Here is a 15,471-nt window from a genome sequence, read left to right as displayed (position 1 = left end):
TGAATAGTTTACAGGTGAAGAAAGAGAAGGTAATCTTACTTAAATTAGTCTGTATTTTTCCTCAAAAATGCTGAACAAGATTTTTTTTTTTTAAATTTCCCATTCCCCATTATTTAACTCACCATTCATGAAGTTGTATCACCTATCACTCATCATACCTATCATTCTCACATCTCTGAGGTATCAAAATGCCCCTCTGCCAAAGCTGTGAAATGTAATTCTATTCTTCTCATAAAAAAAGCTCAACATCTCTATTTTTAACTTTCTACTAGGCTCCATCCTCCCAGTTTATGACTAAGCACCCTAATATCTTGTACAACAGTCAAAAAAAAGGTCATTTTTATACACTGATGCACAGAGGTTGTATATAAAGAACTCTACCACAATTAATTTTGCCAAAAATCTTTGCTCGTTACCACCAGTAAACTTCACAGTCAATATTCAATGTATTTCAGCTAAAAAAAAAAATCCGGATTGCAGAGTATGTTGTTAAATACTATAATGCAGTGGTCCTCAAAGCCTTCACTGTATACCCATATCAAAAGGCAGCATAGACCAAATGGTCTCAGTATTTCTTTGCTGTGAGCAGCCTGACACTCAACTGAAAATCCATATATGGATTATAATGTTTCTATGCACGCGGTATCATTTATTATATATTTATAAAAACGCAGAAGCATGTTAAAGCATAATTCTTGCAGCTACCAAAGTGAACTTTTAAAAGTTTTAATCACATATACTTTGTTTTTTAAAACCTTTCCTTCCCTAATTTGAAAGGGAACAGGAAACAGCAGTTCTTTCTCCATCCTAATTCTCAACTTCTAAATGTGCAAGAAGCACCAGGTTACAAGGACATCATGAATATGTTGGGGGAGAAGCACATTGCTATGGAGCAATATGAACAAAGTATTGGATTTAACAAGCTCAAATCAGGAATATGTAGGAATATGTACAGGAATTCACCCTAATTCAATGTGATGGACTATGAGAAATAGAAAAGGTCACATACACTTCAAAAGCATGATAATCCTTGTACAAAAGAGCCCAAATATAACATTTTGAGTACATATGGCTTTGATGTCTACTGTTCTTAAGAATACAGGCAGAAACCACCTCTGTGGAAGTTTTCCCTATCACTAGAGATAGTCAGTGACATATCCACAAACATGCTGGTCTCAGCAAGGGACCACCTTCTGTCAGACATGTGGAGGATTCCACCACGCTAGGCTGAACATAATTGATAATTCAATTGCTTATGATGACACGACTTGATCAGACCAAAAGAAAGGTTAGATTTCCTTGATAAGGAAAATTTTAAAATAAAGATTTTGAAGGAAGACTCACCCCTCCATTTACACTGTAAGCCTTCCCAAAGAAGGAAAACAAGAAAACAGACACACACAGATACTCACTATGTACAGAAAAATCACTAAGACTAAATGCTTCTCTGCAAAAGACACTTGAAAAATGTTACCAGTGAGTAAGAGTATAAGCAGATCTTTTATTATGAGTGCAAATATAATGCTATTCCTTTCACATCTTAAATCTTGTTGCAAGCAGTTACATTTAAGTATGCTTCTCCAGTAATTGTTTTAGTTAATCTTCTTATAACCCAAATTTAAACCATTTCACCTCCATGAACGTCTGCAAGTTTTCAGTGAAGTCATGCACTTCAGCTGTGGAAAACTGCTGATCTCAAACAAAGTAACAGAAGCACACAGAACAAAATGTAAATAAATTACATTTTTCTGCAAGTATAGTACTAGTAAATGCAGCACTAGAAACATCATGTGAAGCTATAAAATCTATCCAGCAGAGATGGTGTCCAAAAAAAGTCTACTTCAAGTAGCAAGTAAGGAAATATTCATATGTAAGGATGATTTCTATGGCTATTAAAAACTAGCAATGAAAAAGCAGTAGCACTAACCTTCATAACTGATGAGTAGTGAGTGTGAAACATCTGAATATAACTAATACTCTGCTGTACAGCACCACAGATCAGCACCACAAAGTCAAATTTTCAAAAGTGTTAGTCTCATGTTTTAAAAAAAAGCTTAGTAACGTAATAAAAGTTCAGTGGATCTTCATGTTTTCACATGCAGCTCTGCTACTAAACTGAAACTCCTCTAATTATTTTAAGTTTTATTCAAATAGAGAAATATTTATTGTAGGTTTAGAATTTAAATAAACAGCAAAACAAACCAAAAATATTATTTGAAAGGCCACTCAATATTGTGAGAGATCTGTATATGCAGCCATTACATGAAGTCCTGAAATACTTAGCTCTGATTAGATAACAAAAACATAGATTTTTCTTTCAGCTCTTCTGTTTCTTATCTTTTCTAGAAAGAGACTGATTATCAAGTGAACATTTTTAAAAGAAGCCCCTGTCTTAAAACAGCCAAATGATTAACTCTATAATTCCATGCTGTGTCAGCAGGCTGGTGATCAGCAGATCACCTTAGCTTCATTTCAAGGTCCCATTCCTTTAAGTCCTTCCCTAAAGGAATGATATAAAAATATTTCAAAACATATTCCTGAGATACAGCACCTCCCTTCCCCAGCACTATGTGTAAGCAGATAGAAAGCAATTAGAAAAAAAAAACATTATCAAGAAACAGACTATATTAGAAAATGTTAAAGATAATGTTTTTAAAAGCTACATTACAAGACCTGCTTAGATGGGCTTGAGAATAAATGCTTCTTTGAAATGGGAATTTAAGGACCCAAGTTGCTGCAGTAAAAGAAGTCATAGGCTTCTATAACTTACATGGTTTCAAACAGCTCCTGCATTACTTAATCTGCCCTGGTTATCAGCACAAACATTTACTACAGAGAACTGGAATACATGTCAATAAATAAAATACACTTTATGTATACAATCATATAACCATATCATATACAACACTACATTGAAGAAAGAAAAGTGAAATCAGAACAATATTGGTGTATCTTGAATTTGATCTTTATCAGGAAGTTTAGCACTTGTGTTGTAGTGAATGGCTGAGAAACATCATCCAAGAACATACAGAAAACAGCTGTTTCTTACCAAGAAAATCAAAACCAATTTGTCCCAAAAGACCAGATTCAAAAGCAAGATACTAATAAAGTAAGAACACTCACCTTTTTCTGTGTGAAGACGTTTAAATGAGTCTGTTTTTGACAAGCTTGGATCTGAGATGACTTTGGAACCAAGCTTAACTGTCAAATCTATTGATCGGTATCCTTGAGGGAGTTTACGGTCATACAGCAGAGTCAGAAGCTGGGCAAGTGTCATTTCAGCTGGTAATGGTTGGCCTAAACAACAATGGCAGAGTCAGAGAGGAAATTTATGATTGTGTTATTTTAACATACGCATCCAGGTGCTGTGCTGTTCATTACTTGTACCACAGATGCCAGGTAGACTAAATGTTATTTGGCTCCAAACTAAGGCCTTAATTTTACTGTTTATTCTCCTGGAAAAAGGGGACCCCTCTGTTTGGAACCAACCATCAAGTAACTATGCCAACGCTCCCTAAGGCAGCTCTGTGCTGAGAGCCCAAGCACTTGGCATATTTAACAAATGGCTAAGGCTGTAATTTGATGTGCATTTTAAGCAGGTACCGCCTGTCCCCTGCTATTAAACCCCACCTCTGAATCACCCTTGAATTATGGTGGCATAAAGATGGGTGACCATAAGGTAAAATGGCTGAGAAAAGTGGAAAACAAAGAAACCTACAATTCTTTTTCAGTCCTATTAGTACCAAGCATAGCTCACTACTCTTGTGTTGGGACACAACTCAACAAGAAAAAATTAATGGTGCTGCCAGGAATACTTTTCTCAGCAGCAATGCAGACTTGAAATGCACATGTAAAACAGCCCAAACTGATTACTCAAATCAAGATTTTGGCCACTCTGTTGTTTACGAAGAATACGTTCTTCCCCGAAATTACAAGTTACTCTCAAGGCAGAACAATTTTTCCTGATAACAAGTAGGCTTATACTTGAAGTGTAATGTTTTAAAGTTGGATCATATAGTGCAATTAGCATGCCCATTTCATCTTCACTGTACTTAAGTAACACAAGTTCCAGCAGGAGTGTTTTTAGTAGCAACCTGTTTCTTCAGTGGAAGATGGTATCTTAAGAAATGAAAATTAAAAATGTCTTGACATTGTGCAAGTGAATAAGCTTTCTGCCCTGTTTTTCATCACTGATTCTGCTCTTCATGGCTTCTTTTTTTGTAACATTTGGCTGTTGCCCAATACATGATCAACCAGATCACAAATCCAAAATTGTCTACATTACCATTAGTAGAGAGTCAACCTTCACCAGCTACATACTGAAAACAGGTACTGAGTTTTGATATGACTAACAGCTTAAAACATGCTGCTTCTGAAAACACAAGTATTATGGAATTCAAGAATACTCCTGAACTGACAAATCAACCTTCCAGAGAGCAATGCAAATTGGCTGCCCACCCAGAACATGAAATAACAAGGTGCAAATACCAGTTCAGTTCTGCCTTACAGGTGAAAGAAGATGTGAGTCATCTTACAAATCCACACCCCTCTTATTTCTGAGTGAAAGTAGAAATGTTTTTGAGATTTTGTTTGGGAACGAGGAACTAAATTTCAAGGAAGATCAGCATAATTGTTAATTTTGCCAAGCCACTGTGATGTTATAATGCTCCACTTCCAGTTGAAAGATGTTACCAACCCAGAAGCGCTCTATACTTCAAGATGCTCAACTGAAAGATGTCCATTAGCATTACATCTACTTTCTGATAACCTATTTGTCACTGAAAAAGACCATAAGTTTGAAGTTTAAAACGAGTTATTAAAGGTACCTGGTAGAAGTTTATGGTATAGATGAAAGACTGGAACACTAATGGTTTTGCTGGAAGATTCTCCTCCTGAGGAAGAGGTACCTACTTTATCCGCCATCACTCTTCCTCGCCTTGATGGTGGACGTGGAGGGGTGGATGAAACAGCTCTTTTTGACTGAGATTTCAAACCTAGTACAGAAGTATAAAAAAATTCAGTCATTCTAATATTTAGCAACTTCAGTTAGCCAAGATGCAAGGCACTCAGTACCTTCAATGATGGCAAAAAAGTTGAATTTTTCAGCACTGGCTAATTAAACATCAAAATAGCACTGATGTATAAAATATATTTAGATGATGAATCAGTATTTTTACAGTTACAAGGCTGCACATCCTCCTGAGCCCCAAAAGTAAACCAAACTGTATTAGATGATATCATCCATAAAAAAATGCAAAAGCTATTCTGGTTCTGTTCTTAACCTTAGTTAAAGACCCTGTCTAGCAATGAGCCCTACAGTAAAAATTTTTTACGTTGTTTTCTCAATTGAAAGCAAGAAAGGCAAAAAATTCTAAATTGACAGACATTTCAGCACAGACTACAGATAACAACTACTTGTCTGGCCTATGAAGGTGATGGCAACTGCAGTACTGTCAGTACCACATGTGATGAAAGGTGTCTTTAAATGTGCTTGTAAAATTGTCTATGTCAAAACATTTAAAGTAAGCACTATATGAAAATGAAAAGGCAGAATAGGTACATAAAAGCTCACTAAGCTTATATAGCAAGACTTCTGTGTTTTGGGACAGCTTAAATTGACTTAAGGTATAGTGAAATTATACTACTATCATTTACCCTTCTTTGCATGTGACAGAGCATGTAAAAAAGCCAGCAGGTCAAGATACAAAACCACATACAACTACTGCCTTATAATTAGCCAAGAGCAGCTGCAAAGCTAACACCACCCACACCTGAAATGCAATAATACACTCTGGTTTCAGCTGATCAGTAGGAGCACCTAAATATGCAACACATTCTCCAATAATCACAGTATACTAAACTAGCTTTTCTCAGGAAGATCAGGCTCCAAATACCATCTCTATTTTCTATTAATTTCACTGATATGGAGCAAGTTAAGATAGTGGCTGCATGAGGCTCTGAGGACAGTAAAAAAAACCCCAGAATATATGAAAAGATAAAGACAGAAGAAGAAAAGATTTCACAAACAGTAGTAGAAACAAATGCAAGTTAAATAAGTTTACATGTAAACTGTTTTACTTAACTGGAAAAAATACAAATGGAAGAAAAACTTAAGTATGCTTGTATAAGTCAGTATGATCAGAGATGCAACCGGTATAGGGCATAGCATACTCAGCCATGTCTCATCTTCAAGCTTGGTACATTGTTTTTTTTCTTCCTATATTCTTCATTCATGTTTTAACTCTTCACTTGAACCTATTAATATTTTAGGTGCTACCAAAACATGTTTGTTTACCTTGTTTAAGTGGCATCTACTGCAAATATATTTCAGATAAAGATGTTGTAATTAAAGCTTTAAATATATACCAAGATCCCTGAAACTGCTGCCACATTCAACACTTGATTTTAGAGTTGTATCTACATCTAAAAACCTGAAATAAAAAACTTAAGAAATATTAGTGCCAGAAATGAAAAGAAACGGGCATCTCTTTGTCATGCTTCATGAAGTGTAAATGAAATTGAGGTATGACAATGAAAGCAGAAAGCTAGATAGGAAAAGAGTAGTTTGAAGTTCATTAATCTCTCTCACATGCACACCAGAACTTCAAACTGAAAGACTAATGGTCTCTACAGCCATCATCAGAACTGTAATCTTCTTTCATCACTGCAAAATTACTATGTTCAATCTATCACTTCCATATTAGTTTTAAAGCAAAAGGGTTTACATGAATCATTTCAGAAGGATCTCCACATTAGTTTTTAGAAGGTGAATGCTTTGGAAGAAAATCCTGTATTTGTGGTTTCCAAGTGGAATAACATGGTTTTATGCTTACATTTCCATCTGACAGTTTTTAGCTGAATACCACCAGTTGTTATGCAAAGTATATGGAACCTTTTATTTTAAAAGCATACTGCAGGAGTAGAGGTCATTAAAATCTGATGCACCAGCCACTGCAAAAAGGTAGAGGTAGTAATACCCACACCGAAGTAATAGTACACAAATACTAATACATTGCCATGTAATTCAAGCTCCAGATGTGATTCTACAAAATCCTGCTAGATGCCCTAGCAACAACATCCACAATGTATCACTGGCACACACATTTAGGTACAAATACGTCAAAGTAAGCTTTACCAGGAACCAACCTTTGGCTGCCTAACAGCCTGTTAGATTAACTGGGCACTACAGGTTTTCTAACCATCATCAGTAATGAAAAGAATTGTTGGTAGGTATTTCTCACCCTGCCCACACTTCTAACCCAAAAAAGATCCATTTTTCAAGAGGTGGAAGAAAAAGACATACCAGAAGCAACGACGACACTATAATTGTCCTGAAATCCATTTTCTGCTTTAACTTTTTCTTTCTCTTCATAGTTCTTTTTTTCTTTATCTTCCTTCTGTTCATTAATCAGCTTAGCTGTAATACTAGGTGTATCTATAAAGGGGGAAAAATAACAGGGAGGGGAAAGAAAGGTAATTCAAGATACCAAGTTGATTTTATTACAGTTTCTACACTGTTAACAAGGCTATTCTCAAATATTTTAGTGGCTTAGAGTTCCATCCCAGGCAGAAATAGTCTTTTAAATATCTATGAATTAAGATATTATGATAATTCTGGTCCCCTCTTCCTGTAAAAATCTGTTATCTGACAATTGTACTATTCAGGTGATACCCAGATTTGTTGTTCAGTTTTTCTGATCAGCCAACATCAGTAACTTAAAGCTAAGGTGAATAAAATACCAAATAACCAGTACGCATCCTGGACGATCCAATCTGTGGTGATACTGCACATTTTCTACCTATGGTAAAGGGATGTGATAGCAGATATAGCAATGATTTTAGACACCCCTCTTTTTTTTTTTTTTTTTTTTAGAGACTGGGAGAAACAGTATGACATAAACATGCTTGTTGTGATTTATTTTTGCAAAAAGAAAGATATAATCAATTTGAGATGTTAATAGCGTAGTTAAGTAAAAAAGAAATTAACCCGAGGGTCAGGCTCTGACATAGGATCTTCACAACCTCCTATCGCTGCAGTGATGGCAGTCTTTTTCTTTCTGCTCCCAAACCATTCTTTCTTTCTCCCTCTCACCCCAAACACACACTATACTCCTCAAATATTCAAGTCTTCTTTACTATGTCCTAACCATGGACTTCATGGAATGATATACAAGTGCCACAAAGCTTTTAATACCAGAGAAATCTCATTAGATGAGGTATGCAAACGTAAGAGAACCTGAAATTTCACAGAATTAAATCTTCCAATTTAAAATGACAGTGAAGTTGAGGAATAATAATTTGTAACAAAAAACTAAAGTTATGGTGCCCTACAAAGCCGGCATTTGATCAATTTCAATTACAGATGTTACAGGATATCACATCATCACATTCCCCTCCCCAGTCCCTATTAGCACTGGTTATCAAGTTGACTGTAATACACCACTAAGACAGCTATGTGGTGCAGTTTATGTCACTACTCAACAACTGATCTCTACCTCATATGCAGTGACCATCCCACCCATTACACTAATTCTGACCATAAATTGCACAAAAAGACCTTAGTCACATTCTACACATGACTATCCGGACAGTAAGTGAAGACAGAATTCTATCAGAAATAGTAAACTATTCCCTGGTAAATAAGTGTCAAGCATTTTTCTAGGATTTGCTATTTTAAAATTAAAATCCCAAAGCACACCTTGTTCTGTCTCATACTCTGCCAAATACCATTATAGTACTTCTATCACCTTGTTAGGTAACATATTTATTGCCCTAATGAATTTGTTAATGATTTTAATGTAAAGATTTTCAGTAGATATAAAAAAGCAATAGTTCTTCTGAACTCCATGAAGATCTGCTTCAGAAATTAAAAGTTGATCTACAATGAGTTCCAAAACATCACATACAAATATATTTACATATAAGAACATACATACTTAGTCAGATGAGCGTGTAACTAAGCACACACACTTCAGTGCACATCTGCAATATGACAAAGTCATAATTGCTGTGATGATCTTTGACTTTTCTTTGCTATAACTGAGAAATACATCTTAAGAGTAAAGAGGAAGTGCTAGGGTTGGGGTTTTTTTGTTTGTTTTTTTTTAGACATGCTTAGAATTGATTTTTGATGTGAAATGACCTAACAAATTTTGCTCTATTTCCTACCTGAGAAGAATCACCTTGCATCTTGCCTGGTTTTATCTAGAGAACTCTGGCACAGACTATAAATTCTACTGTTTAACTACATTAAAAAAAAAATAAAATCATTAAATCTAATCTTTAATATATAGTTCTATTTTCTATTCTATTAAATAAACACTAAAGTTCAAGGTGGGATTCATTTTAAGATCTACCATCCATGTGTCAAAATTCATATATGGACCGTGGAGGCCTGATCAGAGTCCCCTACAGAGGGGTTCATCTCTCCATGTGTATTCAGGTAGTATAACTGAAAGTACTGAACATAAACCAAACAAATTCCTGCCTTAATATTATCCTCTCATTGTAGATAATTATAAAATTAATCTCTAAAACTAAATTATGGTTTTCAATCTCCATTTAGTAAGCAAACTCAAATATTTATATAATAGGCAAATGTAAGTCCATAAGAAAGTAGATTAAGTCTTCATTAATGTCCTTTTCATAGCAACATGATTTCATCTCCATCTTGAGAAAAAATTTCAAGTTCCAGGATATTTAACTGACATAACGTGGTAATATTTAAGTGGCTGGATGAAAGACAGGGTCTTTAAAGACTGATATTTGCAGTATAATTTGTAAATATGCAAATATTCCACGAGACATTTGAGTACACTAAAAAGCAACCAAATAACCCCAAACCAACCAACCAAAAAACCCCCCAACCAACCAAGAAAAAGAATGGAACAAATATCCCACCTTCCCCACCTCAGTTTTAAAGAGGGAAAAAATAGTATTTGACCAGTAAATGTGCATTTCACATGCAACATATAAGGCATATGCAAAAGCTTACAAGTTAAACTACTGTTTTATATTCAGCAGTAACTGATGAACACTGCAAATATGCATGTTAGACAGACTTGGTTTATGCAGGTTTTCTGCTTTTGTTTTTTTTTTTAAACTGTATCTTAGAAAAATAAAACATGAACTACTGCAAACTTGCCTGACACACGATCAAGAACCTCTGCTAGAGTTGTTGAAACAGGCAAGTGAAGAGTACGAAATTTGTGTCCAGCTCCATACATTGGATGTTGAATTACGTGACTAGTCGCATTAATTCTACCTTTGTACAGCTGAAAGGAAAGGAAAAGTCAGCATTTAACATCACCTTTATGTTCAGAAATAAGTTAAAACACTAAGTCCTTATAATAAAAAAGAAAACTGACAGGTTTGGAGGTATACAGTAAACATGCATCAAATTAGGTTAAGTTTAATTTTTTACCTCAAAAGAATTTGCTTAGAAAGCCTAGAATATTTTTAGGATCAGAAACAGTATGATATCGTATTTGTTTTAAAAAACCCAATTATTTTACATAGCTGTATATGAGAGAAAGATTGAAAGTCTGAGACTTGCAATTATTTATGAAATTAAAACTTAATTCTGAAATTAAACTCAGAAAAATCACAATATACTTGGAATAGAGAAAGATGTCATTTCTCTATTGCTCTGACTTCGGGATAAAGTTTATTCTAGACTTAGTGTCTACTTTTTGCTGTCATGATGGATAGCTAATTTACTAGTAGTTAAAACATTTCAAATATTTTGTCATAACATATTTTAGCCTGAACGCTGTTTGCATTTTATATCATTCTTTCCTCACAATACTTTTTCACAGACTTTTCTGCAATGTGAGTGCCACTTATCCCCTTCCTCGTATCATCCGGTGAACTTTTACTATTATTCACATACAGGACCAATTTATTGTTGGGCAATATTCAATAAAAAAAATTAATCCTTGATGAAAATCAGAATTCAGCTTCTAAAATACAGTTTTGGTAAGAATTTAAGAGATAAAAATGGTGATCCAATCTTTAAAAGGTTATGTTGTTGGATATATCAGAAGTATATGCTGCATATCCACACTATTTTAGAGTTTCTCTTCGGATGTTAGAGGAGGAATCGTAAGAACAGAGAGACTGTTTTCTGGTGATTTTAAGAGAAGAAACTGAATTATCTGACAACTTATTTTCAAGATATTTTTTCTGCTTTTACGTATCTAGAACAGTCTGTAAAAATCTGTCTCATGTAAAACAAATTAACATTACCAATGGCCATAGTAACAATTAATCTCAGCCAGGTTAAAATGAAATATTTAAATGTTTGTTCTAAAACTGTATTTGTTCCTCCAATCTGATCCAGTTTCCCTGTCATATATCTCATGTAGTACTTTAGTTCTGAGATGTAGTAAGAACAGTAGAAACCAAAGCAGAAAAAATATTTTCCTTGTATAGGAGTACCAGATCTTTTAATAATTTGTTTTTCCTCTAGTTCTTTATTCAAAGCCTTTAATGGAGAGCATAGCACTTGAGTCATTAATTATCATTTTGTGTTCTGGTGAAACATGTGGAAGTATAAAAGCATATATCTGCTTTATAAATTAATGCAAGTGTTTGTCACTCAAGAATTTATTTGTTGTGTTTTGGCTAATGCTGAAGGATCTCTGCCAATTTCGAAGGATCAAAACTGTGACTGTTTCTTAACGAAACTGATAATGAAGAACTGCTGGAAAGACTGGAACTTGTATCTATATTTGCTGCTAATGTGTAAGGATAGTATTAGAAATGCTTTTATAAGATAGATTTCAGTTGTCAATTCTTTCAGAAGCAGTCTATTTTCAATAAGACGGCTTTGTCTTCCAACAGTGCCTTAAATTTTCTTTTAAAATGTGGAGTTACAATTTACCAACACAATCTTCCCAAAATTCCGTGATGGCTACAGTAGGAAAAGCTGCCACCTGACATTTTGAAGTTGAATATATGTGTTTTTTTGTTTGTTTGGTTTTTTTTTTTTTTTTTTTTTTTTTTTTTTTTTTTAAGCTAAATTTATTCCATGTTCACCATAGGAATATCAAAAAGTCTTACTGGACATGGGGACTGAAGAAACAAAGTCACTTTCTCATCCTCTAGCATCAGCTGCAAAAAAAGCCTCCTAATAAATCCTGAAATATTTCCAGAGGTTGGGAGGTTCCCACGCTGAGGAGAGGACTGGAACAATTCACAGAGAACCTGGGAATGCAAAATGACATCAGATTTAAAATATTTTTATATTTAGGTCTCTACAATATACTCTATACGGGCATAATAGGCATTGCCTAAGATCTACCTTCCAGTTATCATTCAAACCAGATCAGAAATGAGCACTACTGAAGAAAATACCAGGAGCAAATAAGGTATTTTTATAAAAAAGTTCAAAACACTGACTACAGCATCAATTTTTAAATACACAGGCTACACAAAAAGATAAAAAACTAAAGTATGGAGAAATACAGCTTTCAAATTCTTAAAGCAAAAATTTCCCACAGCATAATGCAGTATTACAACCAGCCAATGACAGAGAACTGTACTGAATTTTTTCCGAAGTCTACTTGTTCCCAGGGCACTGTCAGTCTTACTGTTGAAAAATATTTTTTAAATATTGCTTTTATTCAGCTACGTTTGCAAGGATAACAAATGCAAGGAAAATAGCTGAATTTACACTAGAATGACAGAAGAAAAGCCATATTCAGTGATAGCCCGTATTTCCCTGGTAGCAGATGGCACACGGTATGTGGTTGCGCAAGCAAATTTACCAGGAAATCTCCTTAAGTTACTAATATGACAGATGTGTATGAAGCTTGATTTTCAAATTCCATTTCAGAAGAGTTTAGACCTAGCCAATTAAATATAGTATTTTGGAGTTTGGTCTAGAGTTTATTCCTCTAAACCAAGAGGAATACAAATCTATACATATAGGACTAGATGGCCATGCAAAACCATTTTTATGCTTTCAAAGTCTAACTAACCAGCTAACAACTTTTACACAAAACTTTTTCAATCAATGACAGCTTACAAAAAAAGGTTATTTTAAAGAATTTGAAAGTTGGCTGTAGTTATTAATAAATTCAAAGGTTTTTTTTTCTTCTCTCTCTCACCTGTGCCATAAGTCTCTGGTTATTAGGATGGCAAGAGATGCACTGTAGGAAGAAAGCAACTGTTGCATTTTCAATTGCTGTCCGCTGCTGAGTGGTCAACCCTGTTGTTACAGTTGAAGAAAGCAAGCTAGATCTTGCAGTGGTCTGTTGTGCTGTCACATTGTGTCCTCCAGAAGTAGCACCAGAATGGCACAACAGAAATAAAAGTGCTGTCCACAATGGATTGACTTCAGAGCCACCCAACCAATCTTTCATCATGTGGCTGTTGCCAACTTCTGTCAAAAACCTGAGAACAGGAGCAACCAGGTCTGCCGTGATAGGCATTTTATTAAAGTGCTGTGGAACATGATGCCTCCTGAGCCTGTCCTGGGTGATATCCACTGATTGTGCAGTGCAGTCAGAGCTAGAAGTATGGTTAAAGCAAAAACTAGCAAGACTTCTTACAAGCAATGAAGGCAAACCTGAGTCCAGTAATTGCTTGATAGCTTCAGGAGACTGAGATGAGGCAGCAAGAGTAGCCAGGTGAGACTCTGTAAGTGCAAGAGGGGCTTGTGCGTTTTTAGAATCATCTGTTAAAGACGAACTAAGGTCCTGCTTTTTGCTGTCATCAGTCATGGACAGTCTATGTTGACACTGCATTGGAGGAGGAGTGATACCCATCCATCCCATGAGTAAGGAAAAATAATTTGGGTGGATGTGGCACATTGAGCAAAGCAAACTATCAACAGCTTTCTTCAAAACCATGTTGCAGGGAAGAGACATGGACCAGTTAAACAGTGACCTGTAGAAGACAGAAAATCATGTCAACGCATAGTTTGCCAGACATACTCCCTTTTCTTCATTGGTTCATCTTTCCATATTTATGATTACCTATTGTAGAAGCTGTTGTAAAACACACTGCTAAGTCTGAAAGCCTCTTTTGGATCACAATATCAGAAGGACATTTATTACCCAAAAGTCATTCCTCAACTGTAGGTTTAAATTTCTTTCATCATACTGCATCTAAAATAGATATTATAGAAGCCAACTTTTCTGGCATGCTGCACATGAAAGACAGCATTTCAGTCTTTTGATAGCTGTCACATAATTTATGCGTTCTTGAGCCAACTCCAACTTCTTCATGCTTTCAACTCTCCAAGCTGCAGCTACTAGGATCACACGCATTCATTTACATAAAGGTCTCTTAATCCTTTGTAAGAACTGAAAGTATTCTAACATGTTTCCAAAAATTTTAAAAATTTGCTTTATTAGAGTTCTAAAGATGTTGCAAAAAAATGAAAACAGCAACGATCTTCTTGGTTTAATGATGCTGCCCTCGCTATCTTTACCCAACCTGAACTTAGGATACAAGTTCATAACAGAATTATTCTTCAGAGATACTAAAATCCCACCTATTTTTGATTTTACTTCCATCCAAATACTATCTGCTTGAATGCTAATCCAAGGGGAAAGCATGAATGCAAAAGCTAATTCAGTTTAAATTTCAGAAGTGGTATTTGTACAATAGTGAAATCATCATTTCTTCATATGGACTTGTTCAGAGCAGCTGAAGTATTAAAAAACAACCCCCAACCCCACAGCTGCACTCATAGTACATTCACACCATACCTAAGTTACATTATCTTAACCTTTGCATATAAAGGTGAACACACTCTTCATGCCACTTCAATGTTAGGTCTTTAAATAAGTTTAAATGTGATGCATGATGATACATCCAAAGACAAGGATTGTTTTTTCCCTCTTGTGGATGGAAGTGTTATTCTATGTTTAGTCTAAGGGACTCTACGAGTCTAGAACAACATGGGTCTAACCAAAAGTTATCACCAGTCTAGTGAATGGTGGATTAAAACCCTGTCCAAAATAAAGCATCTCAGTGACCAAATGACCCATAACTTTGGGAAGATAGTCACAATTTCCCAAAGTCCACATATCATAAAGGTACACTTAAACTCTTCTCCAACCATATATTCACACAATCCTTCCACCAAAATTTTCTGTGTAAATTAATGCTCTATGAAAATAAGATTATTTTCTAAATAGATATTAAAAAAATAAACTAAGAAATAAATTAGTATCCATTGGCCAAAGAAATACTGAAATGGAAAATGGGAATGATAGGAACTCATGTCCAAGAAAAAAGTGAAATATCACAGGAAGGACAAATCAGGAGTTATAGCTAGAATCAGTGAAAATATTTCAAAATTTAAAATATCAAAGAGGATGAAAAATGTACATGAGAAGTTATTTTTATAAGAAGAATTATTTACCCATAGAAGTCTGACAAGAATTCTTCCATATTTATTGAAAATGTATTTTACAATTTTCACCAGATGTTGGCTGATATGAATTGGTTTTATTT

The 15,471-nt window shown here is 34.9% G+C and overlaps 1 protein-coding gene across 2 annotated transcripts in view; it reads right to left on the bottom strand.

Moving 5' to 3' along the window:
• BIRC6 (baculoviral IAP repeat containing 6) overlaps window positions 1–15,471 on the bottom strand; it is a 187,403-nt gene that overhangs the window by 65,158 nt on the left and 106,774 nt on the right. For both annotated transcript variants that reach the window (XM_074896935.1, XM_074896936.1), the window contains exons 55-60: window positions 13,113–13,893; window positions 12,064–12,207; window positions 10,145–10,274; window positions 7,304–7,435; window positions 4,827–4,994; window positions 3,124–3,297 (exon numbers count right to left, since the gene is read on the bottom strand). In XM_074896935.1, coding sequence (XP_074753036.1) covers window positions 3,124–3,297; window positions 4,827–4,994; window positions 7,304–7,435; window positions 10,145–10,274; window positions 12,064–12,207; window positions 13,113–13,893 — 1,529 coding nt within the window. The remainder of the gene's footprint in view (window positions 1–3,123; window positions 3,298–4,826; window positions 4,995–7,303; window positions 7,436–10,144; window positions 10,275–12,063; window positions 12,208–13,112; window positions 13,894–15,471) is intronic.

Source organism: Athene noctua, chromosome 1 (genome assembly GCF_965140245.1).
Source record: "Athene noctua chromosome 1, bAthNoc1.hap1.1, whole genome shotgun sequence".
Lineage (NCBI taxonomy): Eukaryota > Metazoa > Chordata > Aves > Strigiformes > Strigidae > Athene > Athene noctua.
The sequence above is the reverse complement of the archived record's forward strand: the minus strand, read 5'-3'. Positions and strand labels throughout refer to the sequence as shown.